This window comes from Lepidothrix coronata, unplaced genomic scaffold (assembly GCF_001604755.1).
Source record: "Lepidothrix coronata isolate B3197 unplaced genomic scaffold, Lepidothrix_coronata-1.0 Scaffold8, whole genome shotgun sequence".
In the NCBI taxonomy this organism is placed as follows: Eukaryota; Metazoa; Chordata; class Aves; order Passeriformes; family Pipridae; genus Lepidothrix; species Lepidothrix coronata.
The window spans coordinates 11,505,392-11,525,409 of record NW_016690188.1 but is presented as its reverse complement, the minus strand read 5'-3'; the positions used below and the strand labels follow the sequence as shown (position 1 = coordinate 11,525,409).

Below are 20,018 nucleotides of genomic sequence, written 5' to 3'. Positions count from 1 at the left end.
CAAATGATACATGGCAAACTTTTGCTCTCAGGTGTAGTATCTGTAAATTGACCTGGGACCATGGATGTAAACAAAAGCTTACAGGCTCCAGGGTAGTCAACACAATAGTGAAGGTGAGATGGGAATAATTTGTTCATATTTGTTCAATGTTTGTTCACTGTTCATATCAGTGACTCATCTGACAGTACAGTACAAAAAGCTGCACAAACTGAAACACAGAACGTGTCTCACAGCCATAACAACATGAAATTAGTCTCTTACTGCAGGTAAGTGTAATTTTTTAATTCCTTCAAGTAAGAAAACCCCTACAGAAATCAAACTATCCTTTCTCTCAGAACAATTTTATACACTCTCCTAAACCATTTAAATGCCATGCTAGTTCTACAAATCTAGGAAGTTCTCATCCAAGGTTAAAATCCAAAGGTGACTGGAGATTTCAGAGCAGTTGAAAAGTTAAAAGAAAGCAGAGGGTTCTAAAATATCTTAGATGAGTGCAATTCAGGACAATATTATGAGATTAGTAGTAGAAAGACATTTACTTAAACATACACTTACCCATATCATCATCAAATATGGATTTTTGTTCCACCTTTTTCTTGGTCTTCTTTTCTTTTGGTTTTACAGTAAGATCCGCAAAAATATCAATGTTATCATCAAACAAGTTAGTGTCTGGCATTTTTTCTTTCACTTTGTTCATTGGTTTAATCGCCTCAGTAGCAAATATATCATCCTTGGAGAAAACACAGAGAGATTTCATCAACCCACAACATAGTTCAAGAGAATAGTCAAATTATCTGTACACAGCACCTGAGATGTTTAGAAGACTGACAGCCTTGGGCTTCTTGGGCTTGTCAGTCGAAGGTTGGCCTTGATGATCCTAGAGGTCTTTGACAACCTAACTGATTCTGTGATTCTCAAACATGAGAAGTTTGAGTCCCTTGGGGCACATGGCAGAAGTGCCTTAGTGGTGGATTGTTCACAGGTCAAGTACTGCACACCGAGGCCTGTTATCAGCTGCCCAGCCCAACAATTTTATTCCTTTTTTTAAAGTGTTATTTGAGCTGCCGTACACTGAATAGACAGATAAGAACCAAATACTTCATTACTCTGAAAAAGGTATGTTGTCACAGCACATTCAGTGACATGCCTGCTCTGTATTATGCCTGCTCCACCTTTTAATCCACTGCTGCCAGTAAGGGAATAAACAACCAAATAAAGGGTTTCCATTGCCCAGCAGCAGAGCAGGATTGACAGTTTACTTCTATCACTACCTATCCTGCACACCCCATCCTACTCAGCAGCCTCCATTAAACATCTAAGTAGATGGGTCTAAATATGGCCCTGAGGATCAAAAAAGCCAACGTGGCAGCTTCGACCATTACCTCAAAGATATCTTGGGCAGCAGGGTCAACTGCTTGGTGTACAGCAGATTTCAACTCCTTTTTTCCAGTTTTCTGGTAAGTGAAGAGAGAGTCTTCCTCTTCCTCCAGAAAAGGTATAGGGCTGCCTTTTGTTGAAGATTTTTGCTGTACAGGCTGGAAGAGATCACTGCTGTCCTGATCACCCAGAACAGACAGATCAGGCTTTTTCTCTCTGCACTTGATGGGTTTGTTAGCCACACTGTCTGGCATTCCCTCCTTTGATTTTGATTGTGCAGCTGGTCTGGACGTTGAGCTGCTAGCAAAAACGTCTTCCGATTCAAACAGATCATCCCCATTTTCTGTGGATTCTGGAGGAAGGAGTTTGTTTGTCCCAGCAGACGAAACACTGCTGTGAGCTAGTAGTGACAAGCCAGAGAGAAAGCCATTTTCCTTGGACTCTGCTTCAGTAGCAAGAGGCTCCTTTATGTTCACTACTGTCTGTTTTGGTAGAGAGAATTGTGATTCTTTAGTACTGTCCACCTCCTCACTCCCTTCAGACTCTTGGGCAGCCAGCCGGCGGGCCATTCTGCTAGGAGGTCTTCGTCTTCCTGTAACCCTGATCCTGGTCTGCAAGAAAGGAGAAAATGCAGAGCAGGATTATACATAAGGAAAAAGCCCCATGGCACATTAAAGACTGGAATAGTTTGGAGTAAAGTTCAGAAAAATAACCCAGGACTTTGGATTTGCTGCCTGTAGTCATTCCACAGCAGGTGGAACTGGTGAACAAAAGCAACAGCACTCACAAGTGGAGAGTCACAACACAACAAGCCATTCTAGCCCCTTGGCTTTAGGTAACACCTTAGTCAGTCTGCCAGCTTGCTAATCCAGGGGCTTCTACAGTACAGTTAGTCTGTCAAAGCCATGACTAATTATGTTTTCCATGCAATTTCATTTTCTGCACAGCCTATTGTAGTTAATTGCTGCTTTTAAGGAAGCCCCCTTGCAAGTTTCCATTATAGCCTCTACCATATCCCCCATGGACAGGAGTAACCTGAACCACAAGATGTTTCTTCTCAGATTACTTCTGTAAAAAAACATGCATCATCACTACACTAAATTGAGCATTCAAGGTTGATCATATGCAGCTACAGGCTCCCTATTCTTTTGCAAGCCTATCTATTTAAAAGTAGCACAATAGAGAGCTTTGTCTGTTGTGTGGGACATGCTGCTATTGGAAACAACTATGGTAATGCATTAGTCTGGTGTACAAGCTTCAAACTCATCAGTAAGGGATCATGTCAGCCATTGTGGTGACAGTTGCTGCATCTTCCCAAGTCATCTCTGTGCTCATCTAGTAATGAACAATCTCATCAGCATTAAGAAAAGAAAGAAAGAATCAGAGTTAAGATTCTAAGTTATCTTACTCAAATTGCTGTTGCTGCTAGGAAGCCCAAGAGACTTATACAATCATAAGCAACCAGATGAAATCTTAGCTACATGTTTCACACTTACTTTTTTTACAGAACCATTAAATCTTTAATTAGAATATGCCTTTTGCAGTCCATAAAGTAAAAAGTATGAGTAAAAAACAAGTGAGTCAGGAGCTAGAGATTTGCCATGTCAAAAGCTGTAACACTTCTTTTTGTTTTGGCTTTGTATGAAAACAAAGGTTTTCTTTGAAAAAGAATTGAGAGTGACAGTTCAGGACAGCATGACATTTTTATCCACAGAGGAAGTAAAGGTCAACATACAGCAGTGATGTGTTCTTGATAGCTTGTCAAAGCAGTTGTCTGTAACAGATTTTATAGTTAGCCTAGCAAGATGCCTTTTTTATGCTTTTTTAGGTTGGTGCCTCCTGGGGTAGGACAAGATGTTATACTAAGATACTTTAACCTGTAGGGAAATGCACTGTACTTTACATACACATATACTTTAAAAAGACACAGAATCAAGCCTTTGCAAAATAAGCCCCTTTATAGAGAGAAGTATATAGTAGGCTTCACTTTCTCTTCAGTGATCCACGGACATGAGAGGGGATTAGACTTTCACATTTCCATTTAGATTCAGATAAACCACACCGTTAGCAGAACTTGCATACCAAACCAAATTCCTGCATGAGGACAGACTGTATTTTTAATCCCCTCTTCTCTCCCCCTAAGTACCAAGGTTACCTTATTGGCGCTGTGCAAGGTATCCGCTTGCATAGGCTGATCAAAGCTCACACCTGGTTCTTCCCTGTTTCCTGACGCAGACAAGGCTTCACTGTTCTGTGCATCATTGGGCTCATGTAACGGAGTGTCCAGCACTGGTAAGGGGGACTTTACATTGGAGACTTTAGGCATTGCACCAGGTAGTAAGGCTGCAGGATTAATAGCTAAGTTAGCCTACAAAACAAAGAAAACAAAAACATACACACAAAAAGAGATCACATTACTACTGCTCCAGAGCAAGCACGGCTCCAGAGAAGCAGTAAGAACTAGAGCATCTGGGCATTCAAGTTCTACTTCCAAAGTGCCTGGCTTTTCTCAGACCTATGAACTTCTGTGTCTCCCACATTCTCTGTCTCACTGAATCTGTAGAGTGGTCAACACTATTATTGTGTATAATAGCTCCAGGAACAGCATGGTCACATTATGTCAGACCAAACACTTACACAGCTCAATATTCTGCCTGAGGACACAATGGTTGTGACTTTGAGTGATAGTGTGATATAGATAGTTATTAGTCATTTCATGTCAGAAGAGGGACATAACCAAAGCTACCCCTAGGGGTCTCTGAAAATATCCTTATGAGTCTCTAAACATACTTAACAGTGCTGAGAAGAACAGCAGGTCAAAGAGGAACCCACCCTCTGCCCCCCAAACAGAGTAAATAGTACTTCTCAGAGTCAGGACTGAAAAAGGAGGGGGAAATAATATTAAACATGCAATACAGAAAAAGTAATCAAAAATACGCCATCTGAAAAAAATAATATTGCGAGAGTAAGGTAAGGAAGCAATAAGATTTTGTTTTTAGGGAAAGCCATCAGTGAGGCAAGAAAGATTATTATTTTTTTTGAAAGTTAAAATGCCAGTAAAGTTAATTACTTGTAGCTTTCCAATCCGAGATGAGGGCTCTTTGGTTTTAATGGGAACAGGACCTGTAGATTTCTGCACAAAATTACATTGGATTAAACAAGTGGACAAGTTGTCATCAACCAGACCATAGTTTGCATTTTAATACATCTATAGAAAGCAGCTAATTGCTTACCAATTTCTTTTGAAGATACTTTGTCATCATCACATTCTAGCACTAGAGCTACAGTCACTCAGTTTTCAGTTTCCTACATGCCATGGACCTATCTTCATTATCACATTTCATTCCACCTTCCTTCTACCCAATATTATACTTTGCCATAGTACCCAACAACTTCCATCTTATCCAGGTCACAGCCACCACCAGTCAAATCAAACCATGTCAGCTACCCTCTGTCCTTGCTTATTCTGTCCTCTAAAAATTCTCTAAAGCCATATTGCCATATTATGATCTAACTAACCTTTCTCTTCGTGACTAGCTACAGTCGGACCACAGACTTCAAGGAAGCCCATATGGAAGCCAAGAGGGCTTCAAAATTGTACCACACAGCTTCAGAGAAGTGAGTGTTCCTCTACAGAAAGCAGGCCAGCAGTGCCAGAAAGAAGACTAGACTAAAAGAGAACAGCTGTTTGGTCTGAAGACTTCAGTCAATTCTAAGACTCAGGGAATGAATCAAATCAGCTAAGGTGCTCTTCCCAGGACTTGCTCTCCACAGGTTTGTAGTCTACATGGTTCTGTGAGCTAGGCTGTACTGCTGTCATTATGCCTGGGCAGTCATAGCTCCTTCCATCATGTTGAAGTAACTGAGGGTTTGCAAGGGTTAGGACACTGGTTTGATGGTCTTGATAACATGCAGAGGAATCCTGGTGTCTGAGAAGATTATTCTCCACTTAAAAGCATGTAGTGTTCAGCTGAACCTCAGACAAGCTGAGACCATTCCTATACCAAGCTGTCAGTAGCTACAAAAACCAGGAAGACAAGCCTGGTTTTATGCTCCAAGGAACACTTTACCATAAGAGAAGACAGGCTAATTAGTAACCCTACAGACTTGCTCTGTGGTTATCAGCCCAGGGGAGAAAAAAACATCTACTCTCTACAATGAAAAGCTAAATCTCCTACACATGAAAATCCAACAAGTAGTTCTGGTGAGGCACAGGACAGAACTCAGATCCACACTACGTCTCCCAGAGACCCTTGATTCTGCAAGATTAAGGACAGCAGTAGGAGTCTTGTTTGCTCATCATAAAATTTCCAAGATAAGATTCTCAACAGCCACAGATTTTGCTGCATGCCCTGCTCTTCTTTCTGAGAAAGACGACCTTTAAAAATCACATTCACCCCAACAGACACTGGTACTTCAGAGAAGAAGAAACAACAACCCATTTTCAATCCAACTGGACCTAAGGTGTAGCTCTTCACTGCCTTGTACTTTCATATATGTGTGGGCACTGCATCAGTAGTATTTAAACTTCTTGATAGAAACAGTGCACCTGCTGATAAGCCAAAGACGAGTTTGGCCATGCTTTGCTGCTTTGAAACCAGTGAATCCAGGCATTAGCTTTCATCTTCCAAGACACTTATTTAAAACTAGATGATCCATCTCCTTTTTATTTGCATGCTGTTCAAGGCATGCAAGACTTAAGTACTTGCCTCGGTAGTTGCTGCCTTCAGAGTCTCATCTTGCTTGGCACTTAAAGTATTTTCTAGAAGGTTACTGCTCTCTAAGGAAGGGCCAACATTGGTCTGAAGAGTTTTCTTCTCAGCTATTTTCTGAAAGCATTAAGATCACCAAGTCAACACGAATGGGGTAAAAAAAGCATGGTGTATAGATCCCAAAAAAGCCCAAACCCCCAAAAGAACAACCCAAGCAAAACTTCTTAAAATCTTGTAAAGTTGGTTTCAATTTAATTAAGGTAAATACATTTAGAGTGGCAGTTTAGAATGCATGGTAGGACTTTGACCTCAGACCACCTGTATTGCAGTCTAGTTCATTACTGCAGCTGCTCACCCTCTAAAAACAATCCAATGATCATGAGGATTTTAATACCACATCACTACCTTAGATCAAACCAACCTGCAGAAACTTGAATTACATAACCCATAGAGCAAAGCTCATCAGTCATGCATGAAGTACAGGGAAGCAATATTAGCAAGTTAAACAACTAAACAATACAAACTCTTCTACTCTGATTTCTGCTTAGGTGTGTTCTCTTATACCTAAACCAGTCCTTCTGGTACTCAAAAAGAAACAGAATCCAATTCTCTCATCCCAACTTTGGGAGACCTAAAGCATCTGTTCATTCCCTATGTATTCAGGGTCACAATGACCATTTCTATTATCTCAAAAAATTTGAGAAGTCACCTAATTTCTTGTGGAAATACATAAGGAGAAAATCCCTTCCATACACTTCCTTCCAATGTCTTTTATATAAGCCATTTACAGTAGAGGAACAGATACCGGAAGGTTTGTTTTAGCAGTACTGAAGAGATCATCCTCATCATCGTCCCCAAAAAGGCCTCCTCCAGATGGTGGCTTCAGGACACGGTTTGCAGACTAAAGAAACAAAGAATAAAGAAAAGATGAGTCACAGATCCAAAGCACATCTCCTTCAGCCCATGATGCCTGCACTGATATTAGCATTTGGCCCTCCCTGGAAATCAGTGACTTCTCTGCTGTGTCCAAACAAGAAAAACCAGTAGGCTGTGCACTTGGAAGACTGTTTTTAAACAGGAGGTTCAGAGGAGGACTATGAACTCACCACCGACTTCTTGGGGCTGGCAAAGAGATCAACATCTGGATCATTGTCCTTCTGAAGTTTGTGACTGAAGAGAAGCTCTTCATCCTGAAAGACCCCAGTGCTTTTGGGCCGAGCAGTTTTCTCAGAAGCCTGAAAGGAGAGGAGAAAGGTCCACAGTGAGAAAGTCCCTCTTTAAGGAGGTTATTTTCCTAGTGATAAGACACGTTACAATTCACCTAAGGCTGTACTATGACCCTGGTAACAAAAATAAAACTACAACTGCCAGTTTTGTTTTATTTTGACCAAATCTGCAAAACTTACAATGGAAGTATTTGTATTTATAGTTCAATTTAATGATAAGGCATTAGCCACAATGTATCTGGGTCTGCTGATTTAAGATCCAGCTGCTACTATTTACCAGTAAAGCTTCCTTTGAAGGAAAAAAAAAAAAAGGTTTTCAGTATGTTATCAGGACTGTACAATAAGGTTTATATTCCAGTAAGACTTTTATGCCTTTAAAATTTCAGCTAAGGGTGCAGGACATAGAAGTGAGAGGAAGAGAATCTCTTTAATTATCTTCTTAAGCTACCTTTTCAAAGAAGAATAAAAAAAATAATTGTTTTTAAAAAAGTTGAAGGCCTATAAAGCTATTATTGTTGCTAGACTCTCTGTTCTCCTCCCGTGAAAGCAAGCACACCCTCACAATGAAGAACAGAACACACTGTCTGCCTTTGGCAAGAACTTCTACTTTCAAATTTGTTGGGGGGAGGGAGAGGGGAAAGGTTGAAATTATACACATTGCCTTATAAGCCCTCCACTACCTGGCAAAGCAACAAGTATCAGCAAAAACAATGCCCTCCTATGATCAGAGTGCACTGTATGCGCCCAGGTCTGACTTTCACGCAAAGGCCCCACTCAGTGTCTCAGTAGGGGCCAGTGTCTGTGTTTCACCACTCATCTATCTCTTCAGGAACATGACTCAATGTCCAGTAGCATGACATCAGACACAAAATCCAGGCAGCAGGATGGATGCCAAAACAGATGCCAAAACAGCAGATGCCAAAACCTTGTGGTACACTGTAGTATACAGTATGTGCTTTTTGGCACAACTTCAAACTTACAGAAAAAATTTTGTTACGTTGCATTAAGTAGAAACAAGAACATTGCCATGGATTCAAGGATATTACTACTAAAAATTCAAAGTCCACCTCTTGATGGTATACGCTATATCAGGAAAGCCAGACAGTAAGAACAGGGCAGCTGGAGGCTTTTTAAAGAAGTGAATACACACACTTGAAAACCAGAAGTAAACACAGGATTAAGATAATTCTTACTGAAGCTAAGTCTGCAGGCATATATGCAGCAAGCAAACTGCAACAATATAATGAAAATAAAGGGATAAACCACAGGCTTAAAACTCTACATCCTCCTACTTCCTATTACCTCTGACTTTGAGGAGCAACTGAGGAGTCAGCTCTGTAGAGCAGACATCAAGTAGCTGCACCAAAACATCTGTACAAAATTTCTTTTCATACTAGCATGCAGCAAAAGGCTTTTGAGTTAGTGGGACAGGAAAATCCACAAAGGGATTCAGGATCATGAGGAAGAGCAGGCATAATTTCTCACCCAAGAATCTGGAAGTCTAGAAACTGAGAAACATTAGCTTCCATGGCATGAAGAAAAGGAAGGGTTAAAAAAAACCACCCTTGCCTGGAGTAGTAGAGGTAGAAATACTATTTCCTAGTGTTCAAGAACTTCCCTATACTCACCACACCGATTTCTTTCTGTGCATTTCTTATGCCATTGTCGTCATCCAGCCTCTCTTCTTCCTCCTCCTCAAACAAGCTTAACACTTTTTTAGCTTGGCTCTTGACATCTTTCTCCAGAGCTGGTGGGGATGTTGCAAACAGATCTGAATTGCCAGCTGGCTCTGAGGATATTGCTGCAAAAGGCTCCACCAAAAAAAACCAAAAACAAACAACACATTAGCCTGTTATTTATTTCAAGTTTGCCCAAAAGACCCACTAAGCATTCTTGGTTAAATACCAGCAGTGGTCAGAGTTCTGCAATCCATTACCAAGCAGGCAACTGTATTCAACTCATGCATAAGGTTTGCTCCTTGTCTGTATGTCAGACTGCACATGCACCACAAGGATGTGTTAAACAGCTTTGCCATTATCTCCAAGTTATCTAGTTCATACCACATTCTTTAGAGTGAACAGCACTACTTGAACCTTGAATGTGCTCAGGAAAGTGCGAAGCATGATAACTACTATGGAAACTCATCAGCTGCTGATTCCCCAGCAATCACTCAAGTAAGACCATTCCTACAATCAGTTCTGCTGAAACTTCTGCAGTAATACACTTAACAATACACATCAATACTCTTCTGTAACAGTATTGCCCAGCAGAAATTCACAATGCTGAAAGCCACAGCTACCAGGATAACACTTAACCACTTCATAACTCATCAGACATTATGTTGAAAAAAGTTACTGAGCTTGAAGAAAAGCCTACACATTAAGCTTTCCTCTTTAAAAAGAAAGCTCTGTTCACAAGAGTAAAGATTACCCAACCTACTCTGAAAAAAAAAATGAAACAGATTCTGCCCATCCCCTTCCCCAAAAATAAACAAACCTCTCACAGATATTAAGTTAGAAAACAACTTTTAAATGGCATTTAATCAATTTGCTGTTTGACAGACAAGTGATTTTGCTAAATGGAGACAGAGTTACTCTGTCCTTAGCAATAGAAGAGGGAATCCAGAAAATATTTGTTCCAGAGCAGCACTGTTAGATTATGGGTTTTCTTTAACCTAATCTTTACCAAATTTCAGATTAATGTAAGAAAATCCCTCACTTTTTCCTTTGTTTGCTTCCCTGCAACATCTGTTCCTCTAGGCACAGGAGCTGCTTCAGGCTCTTCTAAGCCCCACAATGTATCTTCTATCTGGTTAGACTTGGCTGCTTTATCTGCCAGATCTTCCTTTTCCTCCTTTTCTTCTTCATTAAAGGTAGACGGTGCTTGTGCTGGCTTTACTTTCTCCTGCAAAATTAAGAGAACACTGGTGACGCAAAATTGGTGGGTATATAAAGAGCATATGCTGCTGTGGGATAGAAGAATCTCAGTTTGCCTTCTGCAGAGGTCTAGGACACTGGCAACATGCTTGACTTCTCCTATTTTCATCCCATGGGACATTCTGGTTTGTGACTTGATTTCCAGTATTACAGATTTTTGAATCTGGTTGAAGAGTGCCAGGAAGCACACATATAGGAACCCCCACTACAGATACAGCTGCATTTAACCTTTGCATCTCCTACTCTCAATTCCAAAGCACAAGCAGACAGGCAGTACACCATGGGCTAAGCTCCTAAGACAGAGGATGGACATGAGCACACGCAAGGAAGGGCCAATAAGAAGCCTGTTTGCACGTCTGAATCAGCTTGGTAGGGTAACACAAAGGGCAAGGCCCTGGCTTCAGAGTCAGCAGTAAGCTGTTTGTTCCTTTTAGCAGTAGTTTATGGTTGAGAGTTTTCAAAACATCCCTAGGAAGGGCTTTTAGCATAAACCAAACAAACTCAGGGTTAGTAGTCAAGAAGATTTTGAAATATCTATTAGGCAAGTGGTAGTAAGAACTTACATGGAGGAGTACAGTCTTCCCTCTTCCCATTCCAAATTGCTAGAGCTACCATTGTCTAAAAATGAGTTAGACTTACATTCAGTACCTAACGAAGAAGGCAGACTATAAAAAGACTAAGTGTTCCGTGTTAGTTTTAAAAAATGAGGAGTTACCACTGCAGCCTTAGCAGCTGAAGGAAGTAGTGTTGATTGGGAGCTGAAGAATGATTCTCCATTAACAGCATCATCTTCAAATAACAATGATACCTTCTGTGGCTTTCTTTGGCTGCAGTGAGAGAGGAGAAAGTGGAAGATTCAGGGCAAAAATTTCAGAGGCCGTGCACTGAATCTGTTTAAGAGGATCACTTAGGACCATCATTTGCAGCAAGTGGTCCCAGATACAGCACTCAGCTTCCCCATTGTCTCAACAACTCTATCACTCTCTCTCTTGTCTGCACAGCTTTCTGCAGAAGTGGAGATAAAAAGAGGTCAAGAGTATTTTTTATTACAGGCATAGAAATAGAGACCCAAATTCAGTGGTGACAAAGAGAATGATCCACCACAGATACAAAACAGTCCAGAGCTCAGCCCTGCCAGTTCCTACTCACACACCTCTACTTCCTCCTCAGCAGCAGTAGCAAGGGACAGCACTTGCAATAGGCCTGGGTCCATCTGGTTTTGAGGGGGCTGCTGGGCTGCTCTGAAAAAATGCCTCCCCACTCCCCTCCCAGGACAGTCACCTCTCTTTAGTGATTGCAAATAAATCCTCCTCATCATCTTCCTCAAAAAGGCTTGTCTTCTTCACGTCTTTAGCTTGACTGACAGTACTAGCTGGTTTTGCAGGGTCTTCTTTTCCGTCATCTTCAGAAGGAAGTTTAGCTGGCTTGGAGACATTCCAGTGTTCCTTAAAAAGAAGGAACCCTCAAGTTTTTCTTTGTCTTGGTCAAAGCCACTTTCCCATCTCTACAATGAACACTTCATCATCTTGCCAGTCCTTTTGTCTCTCTAAAAGTTTACTTTCCTGCATTCATGTTAGCCACTGCAACCTGACACTGCTCAGGCTTTGCAGAGGGCCTGGTCACCTTTTGGTCACTTACAGTATTAGTCCAGCAAAACAGGGCACACACACTTTATTACAGCTGCTCTTGACAACTGAGGTCAGTGTCAACTGCAGTCACAAGAGTAAGGTCACTCAGTAGAACCTGATCTGAGCCATTTAAATAATTAGCATTACTTGATGTATAGGAAAAGAAACTCAAAATTTAAGAAAATAAAAAAAAGAAAAAAGAAATAACACAGCACATCCCAAAGACACTTCATTACAAGAGTGCTTGATGCTGCACTTCTTATTTTCTTCACAGTACTTTTCCCTCAACCCCTCCCACAGCTAGCATTTAATCGAGCCTACACATTAAACAAGATTTTTCTGTGTGTTTTATTCCCAGCATTTCAAGTGCTTTTCCCCAGTTCCCCATCTCTGTTTGTCCCCTTTCTGAAAGTGACTACAGGCATGTTAAAGCATGAACTTGGTTTATTCTGAATTAAGATAAAAATGCATCTAAAGATATTACTACTATCCACTAAAAAAGCAATTACAGGACAAGTAATAAAAATTAAAGTCTATGCAAGAGTAATTTAGAGAGGTGGGAGGGCTAAGAAGAGTCTGGAGTCTATTCATATGAGCTAATTCAGAGACTTTCCAGACAAGTTTTTAATTTAGTTAGTGTCTCTGGCTTTCACTTAAAATGAAGGACAATACCTAATTCATCCCTAGAAGAGGACTGCTCTCTGGGAAGCCTTGTTATTTATGTTTCATCTTCCCATCCCTAGATTATAAAAACCAAAACAAAACAGCCAAACAAACAAAAACCATCAAAACCCAATCAAACAAAATACGCAACAAACAAAATCAGGTACAAAAAACCCCCACCCCAAGAACCTAAAACAAAGAAAACCTCAACACATATCTATGAAGAACTGCTAAACCTTCGTTACAGAAATTAAAGCAGTAACAGCAAGGTTATTTTTCCCTTCTAATATTTTTAAGTCAGATTTGTTGGCAACAGCCTCCATTTGTTATCAAACTTTCTATAAATTACATTGAGAATACTGATTTTCTCTTCTACATGACTTCTGTTACCTATATCCTGCAATAACTTGGGTCAAGAATCAGACAGCTTTCTCAGCTGCAAACACCTCACAGGACTGGGGTAAGCATGGCATGTGGACACAGTGGGACTGTGGTTCCCATCTCAAAAGTTTTATGCTTTGCTCAGCATAAAGCCCAGTAAGCCTTTTCAACAAATCTTACTCCTCAGTACCTCCTCATCACTGCTGAACAATAAGCTGGAGGCCTTCTTGAGGGGCCCTGACTGTTTTGCTTTCTCTTCTGGAGGCTTTTCCTGGTGCTTCTTCACAGGTCCCACACCAAAGAGATCCTTAAAATAAAATAAAATATTTTAAACAAATCAAAAGCCAAAACTAAAATGAAAAGCTCACTGGAAGTCATCAGCATGCAAGACTGTTACCATCTATTTTTCATATAAGTAGGATACAGAAATGGTGTTTTGTGAACTGTTTTTGAAGACAATTTCAAGTATAACACAATATTCTGGAACAAGAAATTTTACACATGCAGCATTTGATAGATCAGAAGCTTGTAAGCACATATCCTGGTTCTGGCCCACAGATTCTCCACCACAAGTCATGACCAGCAGCCAAAAACCATCACTCAGCAATTCTGTTGCACAGCAGCTAACACAGTGGGGCATTGTTTCTCATCTATATAACTAAATAGAGAATGAATCCTGTTCTGAGATGCCAGGCAATAGGCAAGTTGAACAACTACTACTGGGCAAGATCCATGGCTCTCCACCTGAAGACACTCATGCAGACTATCCTGTAGGCATCAGGACAAAAGCATATGTTGATGCCACCACCTAACACTCATTTATGCTTTTTTCCACTTGAATTTGAGTTCCAAAACGCAACCTTCATGGCAGATACCAGAGACCTTATCACAGTACAAAATGTCTCACTATCCTGACTTGCTTTTGAACAGCCCCTTTTCAGAAAGGTGAACTGGAAACAGTCCTGGGCAAGAAACTTTTATCCTGAGTTTGCTGAAGTCCCCAGGCTTACAGCTCTGAGTAGGCTTCCTATTTGCCTCAGGTTAGTACTATGGGCTAAGTTAAGCCATGAAGGCTGCAGGCCCAGAGTTGAAAGCTCTTTGGAGGGTGTATGGGAAGGAAAAGAGGGTTACAAAGAGATAAGAAACTAATGCAATTTTTTGAAGTTTCTTGCACAAACTGTTCTCTGATCTCAGTTTCCATATTAGTGGTCACAATTCTTACACATTGAAGTGTGAGAAAAAAAGGAATTCAACAGCCGTGACACAAGAGAAGGAAGAAGTCATCCATGTAACATGTACCACAGGCCAGGACAAAACAGCTTCTTGAAGATCTGTTCTACTGTTTAGTGTTCTCTAGTCCTATCAATCACAGAGATAATATGCATAATATGCACTTACTTCAAAACACTAAAAAGACACCAAGAACTTGAAAGAGTCCCTGCTACCACTGTCCTCTGCAATGTGGCCTGCATGCTTAGAACTGCTACACAATGCAAGATTGATTTAGTGCTCCATTTGCATGCCCAGTGTAGTAAACCTCTGAGTATTTCCTGCTGGATCTGCAACAGGCTGTGCAGATGAGTTCCCACACACAGGCAGTATAAGGAAGTGTACTTACCTCTTCATCATCATCAAACAAGGAAAGTGGAGCTTTTGTCATGGATTTGCTGGTGGGGAGAGATGTAGCTTTGGACTTTACAGTCTTACTTGATGAAAACAAGTCCTGTGCAAACCAAAGAAATGTCAATTTGCAAAGCAATGCTAGAAGTTCAAGAACTCAAAAGGGGATATTCATGTTTTTCCTTATAAAAAAAGATGTTTAGTGTGCCTATGAAGCAGGGAATGATTGTCTTACTCTGATGTACCAATCACCTGCAGCTGCACAGGGATTTATTTCCCTCAGTTTTGCAGATTGATTTCTAGCTGAAAGCCAAAGACACAAAATGAAACATATCTTTCATATGAAACAGTCTTTCATGATTCTTGCTCTTGATTTGCTGCTCTTTTCTCTCTTCAGCCTTTCAATTTATGCCTGTGTGTACCACACAAGTTTAACTCCCTGAAGACAGGGAAAACAATTACAGAGATTTCACTCTCTGGAGCAAGAAGGAGCTTTCAGAATGGCTGAGTGTAGATGCATGGATGTCAGACTTCCCAATCCTACAAGATGCATAAAGAGTCCCCAGATATGAGTGGATTGAAGTCAGGGTGACTCAGATCCCAAGGATATTTGTAGGGATTTCTTAAAGAAATACTCACTTCAGAATCCTCCTCATCAGAGAAAAGGCCCCTCTGTTTTCTTGGAGGTGTTTCAGATAAAGGCTTGAAGTCCTCACCTGAAGATTGTTGACTCTTTAGGACAAATAAAAACACTGCATCAGCACCCATTTAGATTCAGTAAGGGCAGGCATATCACATGACTCTGTCCTGGCTGGGCCAGGACAGGGTTAATTTTTTGCAATAGCCAGGAGGAAGCATGGCTAGGACCTGGAGGTTATTCTATACCACCTCACCTCATTTTCCAGGAACAGGAAAAGGGCTCTGCTACTTTGGTGCAGCAGGAGAGGGAGTGGTTGGGTACTGTCTATTGTCAGGGGGTTTCCATGTGAATCGTTTGTTTCTTGTGCCCTCAGTCATTAGTATTGCTGCTGTTACTGTTTGCTTTCTTATCTCATTGCTGTTTCCAGTAAATTATTCTTATCTCAACCCATGAGCTTTACCTTTTGTGTCTCCAGTTCTCCTCTCCGGCCCACTGCAGGGCAGGGGGAGGCAGGGAGTGGCAGCATGGTTTCAGTGGAAACACTAAACTGGGGAGTACCATTCCTAAACCAGGACAAACCCCTTCTAAGAGGCATGCTGCTGACAAAATCCCAGCAGTTGAAGGGACAGAACACAAGCTTGTTACCCATGGGCTGAAGTCCAAAACTCATGTGCCAAGCAAGTTCCTCACATGCAGCCAGAACTATGCACAAGTGACTTGCAGGTTTACCACAGGCCTCTCTTCCCACACCATCCTTCTCAGCAGAAGAATGTATGCAGCAACTCATGCCAGACTTCATGAGCTAAACAGAAATGTTTCTTTTAACAAGCTGTGTTTCATAAAGGAAGAGGGCAGTTTGTGCCAGCCATCATTTCCTGCATTATCACAGCACAGCCTCAGCCTGCCACCAGCTATATTGCCATTAAACTTAGAATGATCCCAGACCCAAGCACTACTGTCATAAAGCTTGGAGTATAAAACAGCCTTCACTTCCTGACAGAGCAGGAGGGGGTGCTGCTGAATCAGTTTTCATCCTCTCCTCCAGGAAAGCCAAGTGCTCTGAGATCAGAGCAATAGCATTGGATGACCACCACTCCCGCTTCATTGACCATACACTCTTGCACTGCAGCAGAAATAGAGACCGGCTTTGCCCTTGTGCTCAGGTGCTTCTCATAAGGCAACATGGAAAAAGTACCACCACAATTTGCATTAGACGTCCCCAGCACTGTACACGTCTCAGTCCAGAGGGGAGAAGAGTCGCGGTAGCTCATTATGTTCCAATACTCATTGAAGAGCAAATAAGTATAAAAAAAATATATACAATATCTACCATAGAAAGAAAGAGCATTACTACTTTCCTCGAGGCACAGTTCTGAAAGTGGAGTGGGTACAGGAGGCTCTCATAACGCTGTGCGTATGTGCTCAAGACCACATTTAGAGTTTTCTACAGTGTAAAAGTTTTCTGCTGAAGAACAGTTTTTTTTAAACACTCCAAGGTTCGTATATGCTTAGGCAGAACTGTGACATCCACCTTCCTCTCCCACAATACACACAAGCAATGGTTACCAGTTAAGTAACCAGTGCAGTGTAAGTGCAGACACAGTTTCAGCAGCACAGAACTGTGACACCAAAGGTTCTCAACTCACGCTGGTTTCATTTCAGCCAGGAACTTCATCAACACTTTTTATTAACAGAGGCTGCTCATTTTGCTCGCATTTCAATCCTGCCTTAATAAGATTCTTTCAATCACTGCCCACACAAATAAAAACCTGAAATAAACCCAAAGGTTAAAAGGCAAAAGGCATTTAAGGACATCTGAAGCGCTCCAGTCATGGAAGACCCAGTGAACATAGTCCAGTTTCGCAAATGTCACTTTCACAGTGCTGTACATGGATAGACTACTTCAACTGCAGTAGTAACGTTTTCCTGAAACCTTAGCCATGCAATCCAATTATATGTCGTTACCTTTTTTTCCATGACTGTCTCCCTATGGCTTTCTGCTTCTTTAGTTGTGCCAGCAACCAAAGAAGGAACGGCAGGTTTTTCCTTGAACAAGTCACCTTCTTCATCATCATCAAATAGGTCAGCTGTGGACTTGACTACATTAAGAGACAAAACAAACAGGGAATGATGAATACAGAACAGCCCCTACTGAGCAAGAGAAGACAGCAGAGTCTCAAAAGATATCAGATGTTTTAAAGATGACCAACATCAGGAGTCTTTAAGAGACAAGCTCTCAAATACCACTAACCTGAGAGCACTGGTGACAAGAGGATGCAGTCATGCAGTTGAGTCAGCTGGCACCTCTAAAGGCAGTGTTTTGGTTTTGGCTTGGCACAGGCCTAGAGCCTCTATAGGGAATGTTGGGCACAGTGTCTACAGGCTATTACCAATTCCCTGACTCAAGCCTAGATATACTGCCCTAGCAGTAGAAAGAGCTCCTTAGAAAGGAAAGTCAGGGGAGAGCATGTACAAATAAACCAGTCTCACATCACTCCAAGGAAAAGACATACCAGTAACAAAAAAAACCTCAAACAAAAAAACAACCAGAAAACACAACCCCCCAAAACCCAAGCAGTAATAGCAGTGATGCAGGTTTGAATTTTATAACTCATTATAACTGATAGGAATCAGTTTGAATTTTGATGACCTTCAGTGTTTAATCTTTCACTGCAAATGCTTAGAGGTACCTGGATCTGGACGCTTTTTAGTTGCTTCCACAAAGAAGTCATCATCATCATCATCATCATCAAATAGAACAACTTTCCCAGGCTGTTTAGGAGTTTTCTCTGTGCTCTGTGCTGCAGATTTCTTGTCTTTTTCCCCAACTACACTGGAACTAAACACATCACTTCCTCCTGCAGGTCAGATGGAGGGAGAAAAAACAAAATAACCATACAGAGATCATTGCCAGAGCTACCAAAGAGCTGAACTTATGCCATAGTAAGTGGCATCAGGCAGAGTTTCCATCTCAGCAACTTTTAAGGTGCTCCTGCAACAACGCTGCATTAAAAAAGCATTAGCTGGACACATCCTGATAAAGCCAAGTCACAGACAGATGGCCCCCCGCTCTCACTGCAATCACTTCTTTCTCAAACCTGCTCATCTTCCCTAGGAACAGCAGCCAGGTTCTGTGTTGAAGCTAGAAGGCCCAGCAGTCCCACACTGTTGCCCCCTGTGGACTTCCCAAACCAGAATCCTACTCTACTAACTAGTACATAACACCACTGTGGCCCAATAAAAGGGGTAAGGTGCCCGTGGAGAGGTAAGGACAAGTGACTGAGTTCTTCCCAGGAGCAGCACTTGTCATGTGAATCCACTCACAGTATTGCAGGACAAGGCAGTTTGGTCCCTGCATACTTCAGATATGGCAGTGATTAACGAGCGTTAGCCAGAGCAACCGTTTCTTCTAAATCTGCTGAGGAAATGTCTGGCTTCAGTGATATGTGCATGTCGATAGATTATCTGCAAACACTTCTGGTGGTTTTGGCAAAAACTGGCAGCCTGTCTTTTTGCTTCTTATACATAGATGCTTGGAAATGAGAGGGGGTGGGGAGATACTTAAACTGAAAGCAGAAAGTAGAATAACTGCTATTTGGTTAAAAGTCAGCAGACTGCATTAATTTTAATCAGCAGCAGTTTATTATAAAAAAAAATTGTATTACACAATTAGAAAGTGCCATAGAATTGACAGAAATACAGCCACAAAGTTTGATTATTAGAGATTCCTGAGTTCCTAAACAAACTGTTCACTTGGAAACATGTTCATCAAGCAATTTACAATAGCAAAGGAGCCTCAATCTTGGGTTTTCTCTGGTGACTTAAGCCTGTCTACAACTTATTGAGGGAGCAACTGAAGACTGAATAAATGCTACATATAAGTTACTGCCTGATGAACTAGAACACTGTTAGAATAATGGAAAATTCATTGCTTATGCAACAGTACCTCTGAGAAAGAGCAAAGGATAAAAAAACCCCACATCTCAATCTGCTGTTTTAAACTCTGCCACCAAGTCTTACAATTAATGCAGAAGTCTCATTGTTGACATGTATCTTTGACCCTGGAGTAAAAAGGCTATATTTGTATACTTTCTACTCTAAAAAATTGTGCTAACTGAGGGCTCAGCTAACTGAAGCCATAGTCTTAAAATAGGCCATTCCTAATAAAGGACAAAACTTAAAATTAAGGTAACTCAATCAGGTGAAGACCCTACACACCAAAAGAAATCAATGTCAGTTGATTTCAAAAGACTGGTGACATATGTTTCTTTTCATTGATCAGCTTGGATTCTGATATGAAACAGGGATCTTAGTACAAATCTTTTTTATTTTTAGCTCCAAGTTATAGATTTGGTCCTTCCCTGTGTATGCAGATGCTCCTAATCAAAACCAGAGAAACAAGACTGGTCCTATTAGCCTGTGCCACAAAAATAAAGGAACTTGATGTTTAAACTCTTCTTCTGCTAACCCAAGGGAATATGATCAAATATGAAAGATAAAAATGCACTTTCTTCCCAGAGTATAGATGGAAGCTGTGACTGCATGCACTGCAGACTTCAGCTATAAAATATCAGATGAAGTGACACACATCCTTAAAAGTTCAGAGCACAACACTAGAAGCTGACAGCTGCTAATACCTGCCATCAGTGATACCTACCTTCAGAGCTCCTACAGAATCTTGATTATCCACAGAACATGCTGCAGTTTAGGCTTAGCATGGCAGAAGCACCTGTATATGTCATCAAGCATATGATAAAGCGATGCAGTGCTGCTGTATTTGGAGAGTTTTCTTCTTTAAAACCTCCACAGCAGGTTTTAAAGAAAAGAGCATTTTG

General features: G+C 41.1%; 1 protein-coding gene across 7 annotated transcripts in view; it reads right to left on the bottom strand.

Moving 5' to 3' along the window:
- The window catches only part of FAM21C (family with sequence similarity 21 member C), a 34,175-nt gene that overhangs the window by 2,636 nt on the left and 11,521 nt on the right, over positions 1–20,018 (bottom strand). For 4 of the 7 annotated variants that reach the window (XM_017804019.1, XM_017804020.1, XM_017804024.1 and 1 more), the window contains 16 exons: positions 17,874–18,041; positions 17,149–17,282; positions 15,183–15,275; positions 14,542–14,646; positions 13,114–13,230; positions 11,533–11,696; positions 10,967–11,078; positions 10,034–10,219; positions 8,944–9,132; positions 7,196–7,324; positions 6,895–6,990; positions 6,087–6,206; positions 4,448–4,510; positions 3,533–3,745; positions 1,383–1,988; positions 556–730 (listed from right to left, as the gene is read on the bottom strand). In XM_017804019.1, the coding sequence (XP_017659508.1) occupies positions 556–730; positions 1,383–1,988; positions 3,533–3,745; positions 4,448–4,510; positions 6,087–6,206; positions 6,895–6,990; positions 7,196–7,324; positions 8,944–9,132; positions 10,034–10,219; positions 10,967–11,078; positions 11,533–11,696; positions 13,114–13,230; positions 14,542–14,646; positions 15,183–15,275; positions 17,149–17,282; positions 17,874–18,041 (2,670 nt within the window). The remainder of the gene's footprint in view (positions 1–555; positions 731–1,382; positions 1,989–3,532; positions 3,746–4,447; positions 4,511–6,086; positions 6,207–6,894; positions 6,991–7,195; positions 7,325–8,943; positions 9,133–10,033; positions 10,220–10,966; positions 11,079–11,532; positions 11,697–13,113; positions 13,231–14,541; positions 14,647–15,182; positions 15,276–17,148; positions 17,283–17,873; positions 18,042–20,018) is intronic. The other 3 variants (XM_017804018.1, XM_017804021.1, XM_017804022.1) reach the window with 3 other exon arrangements.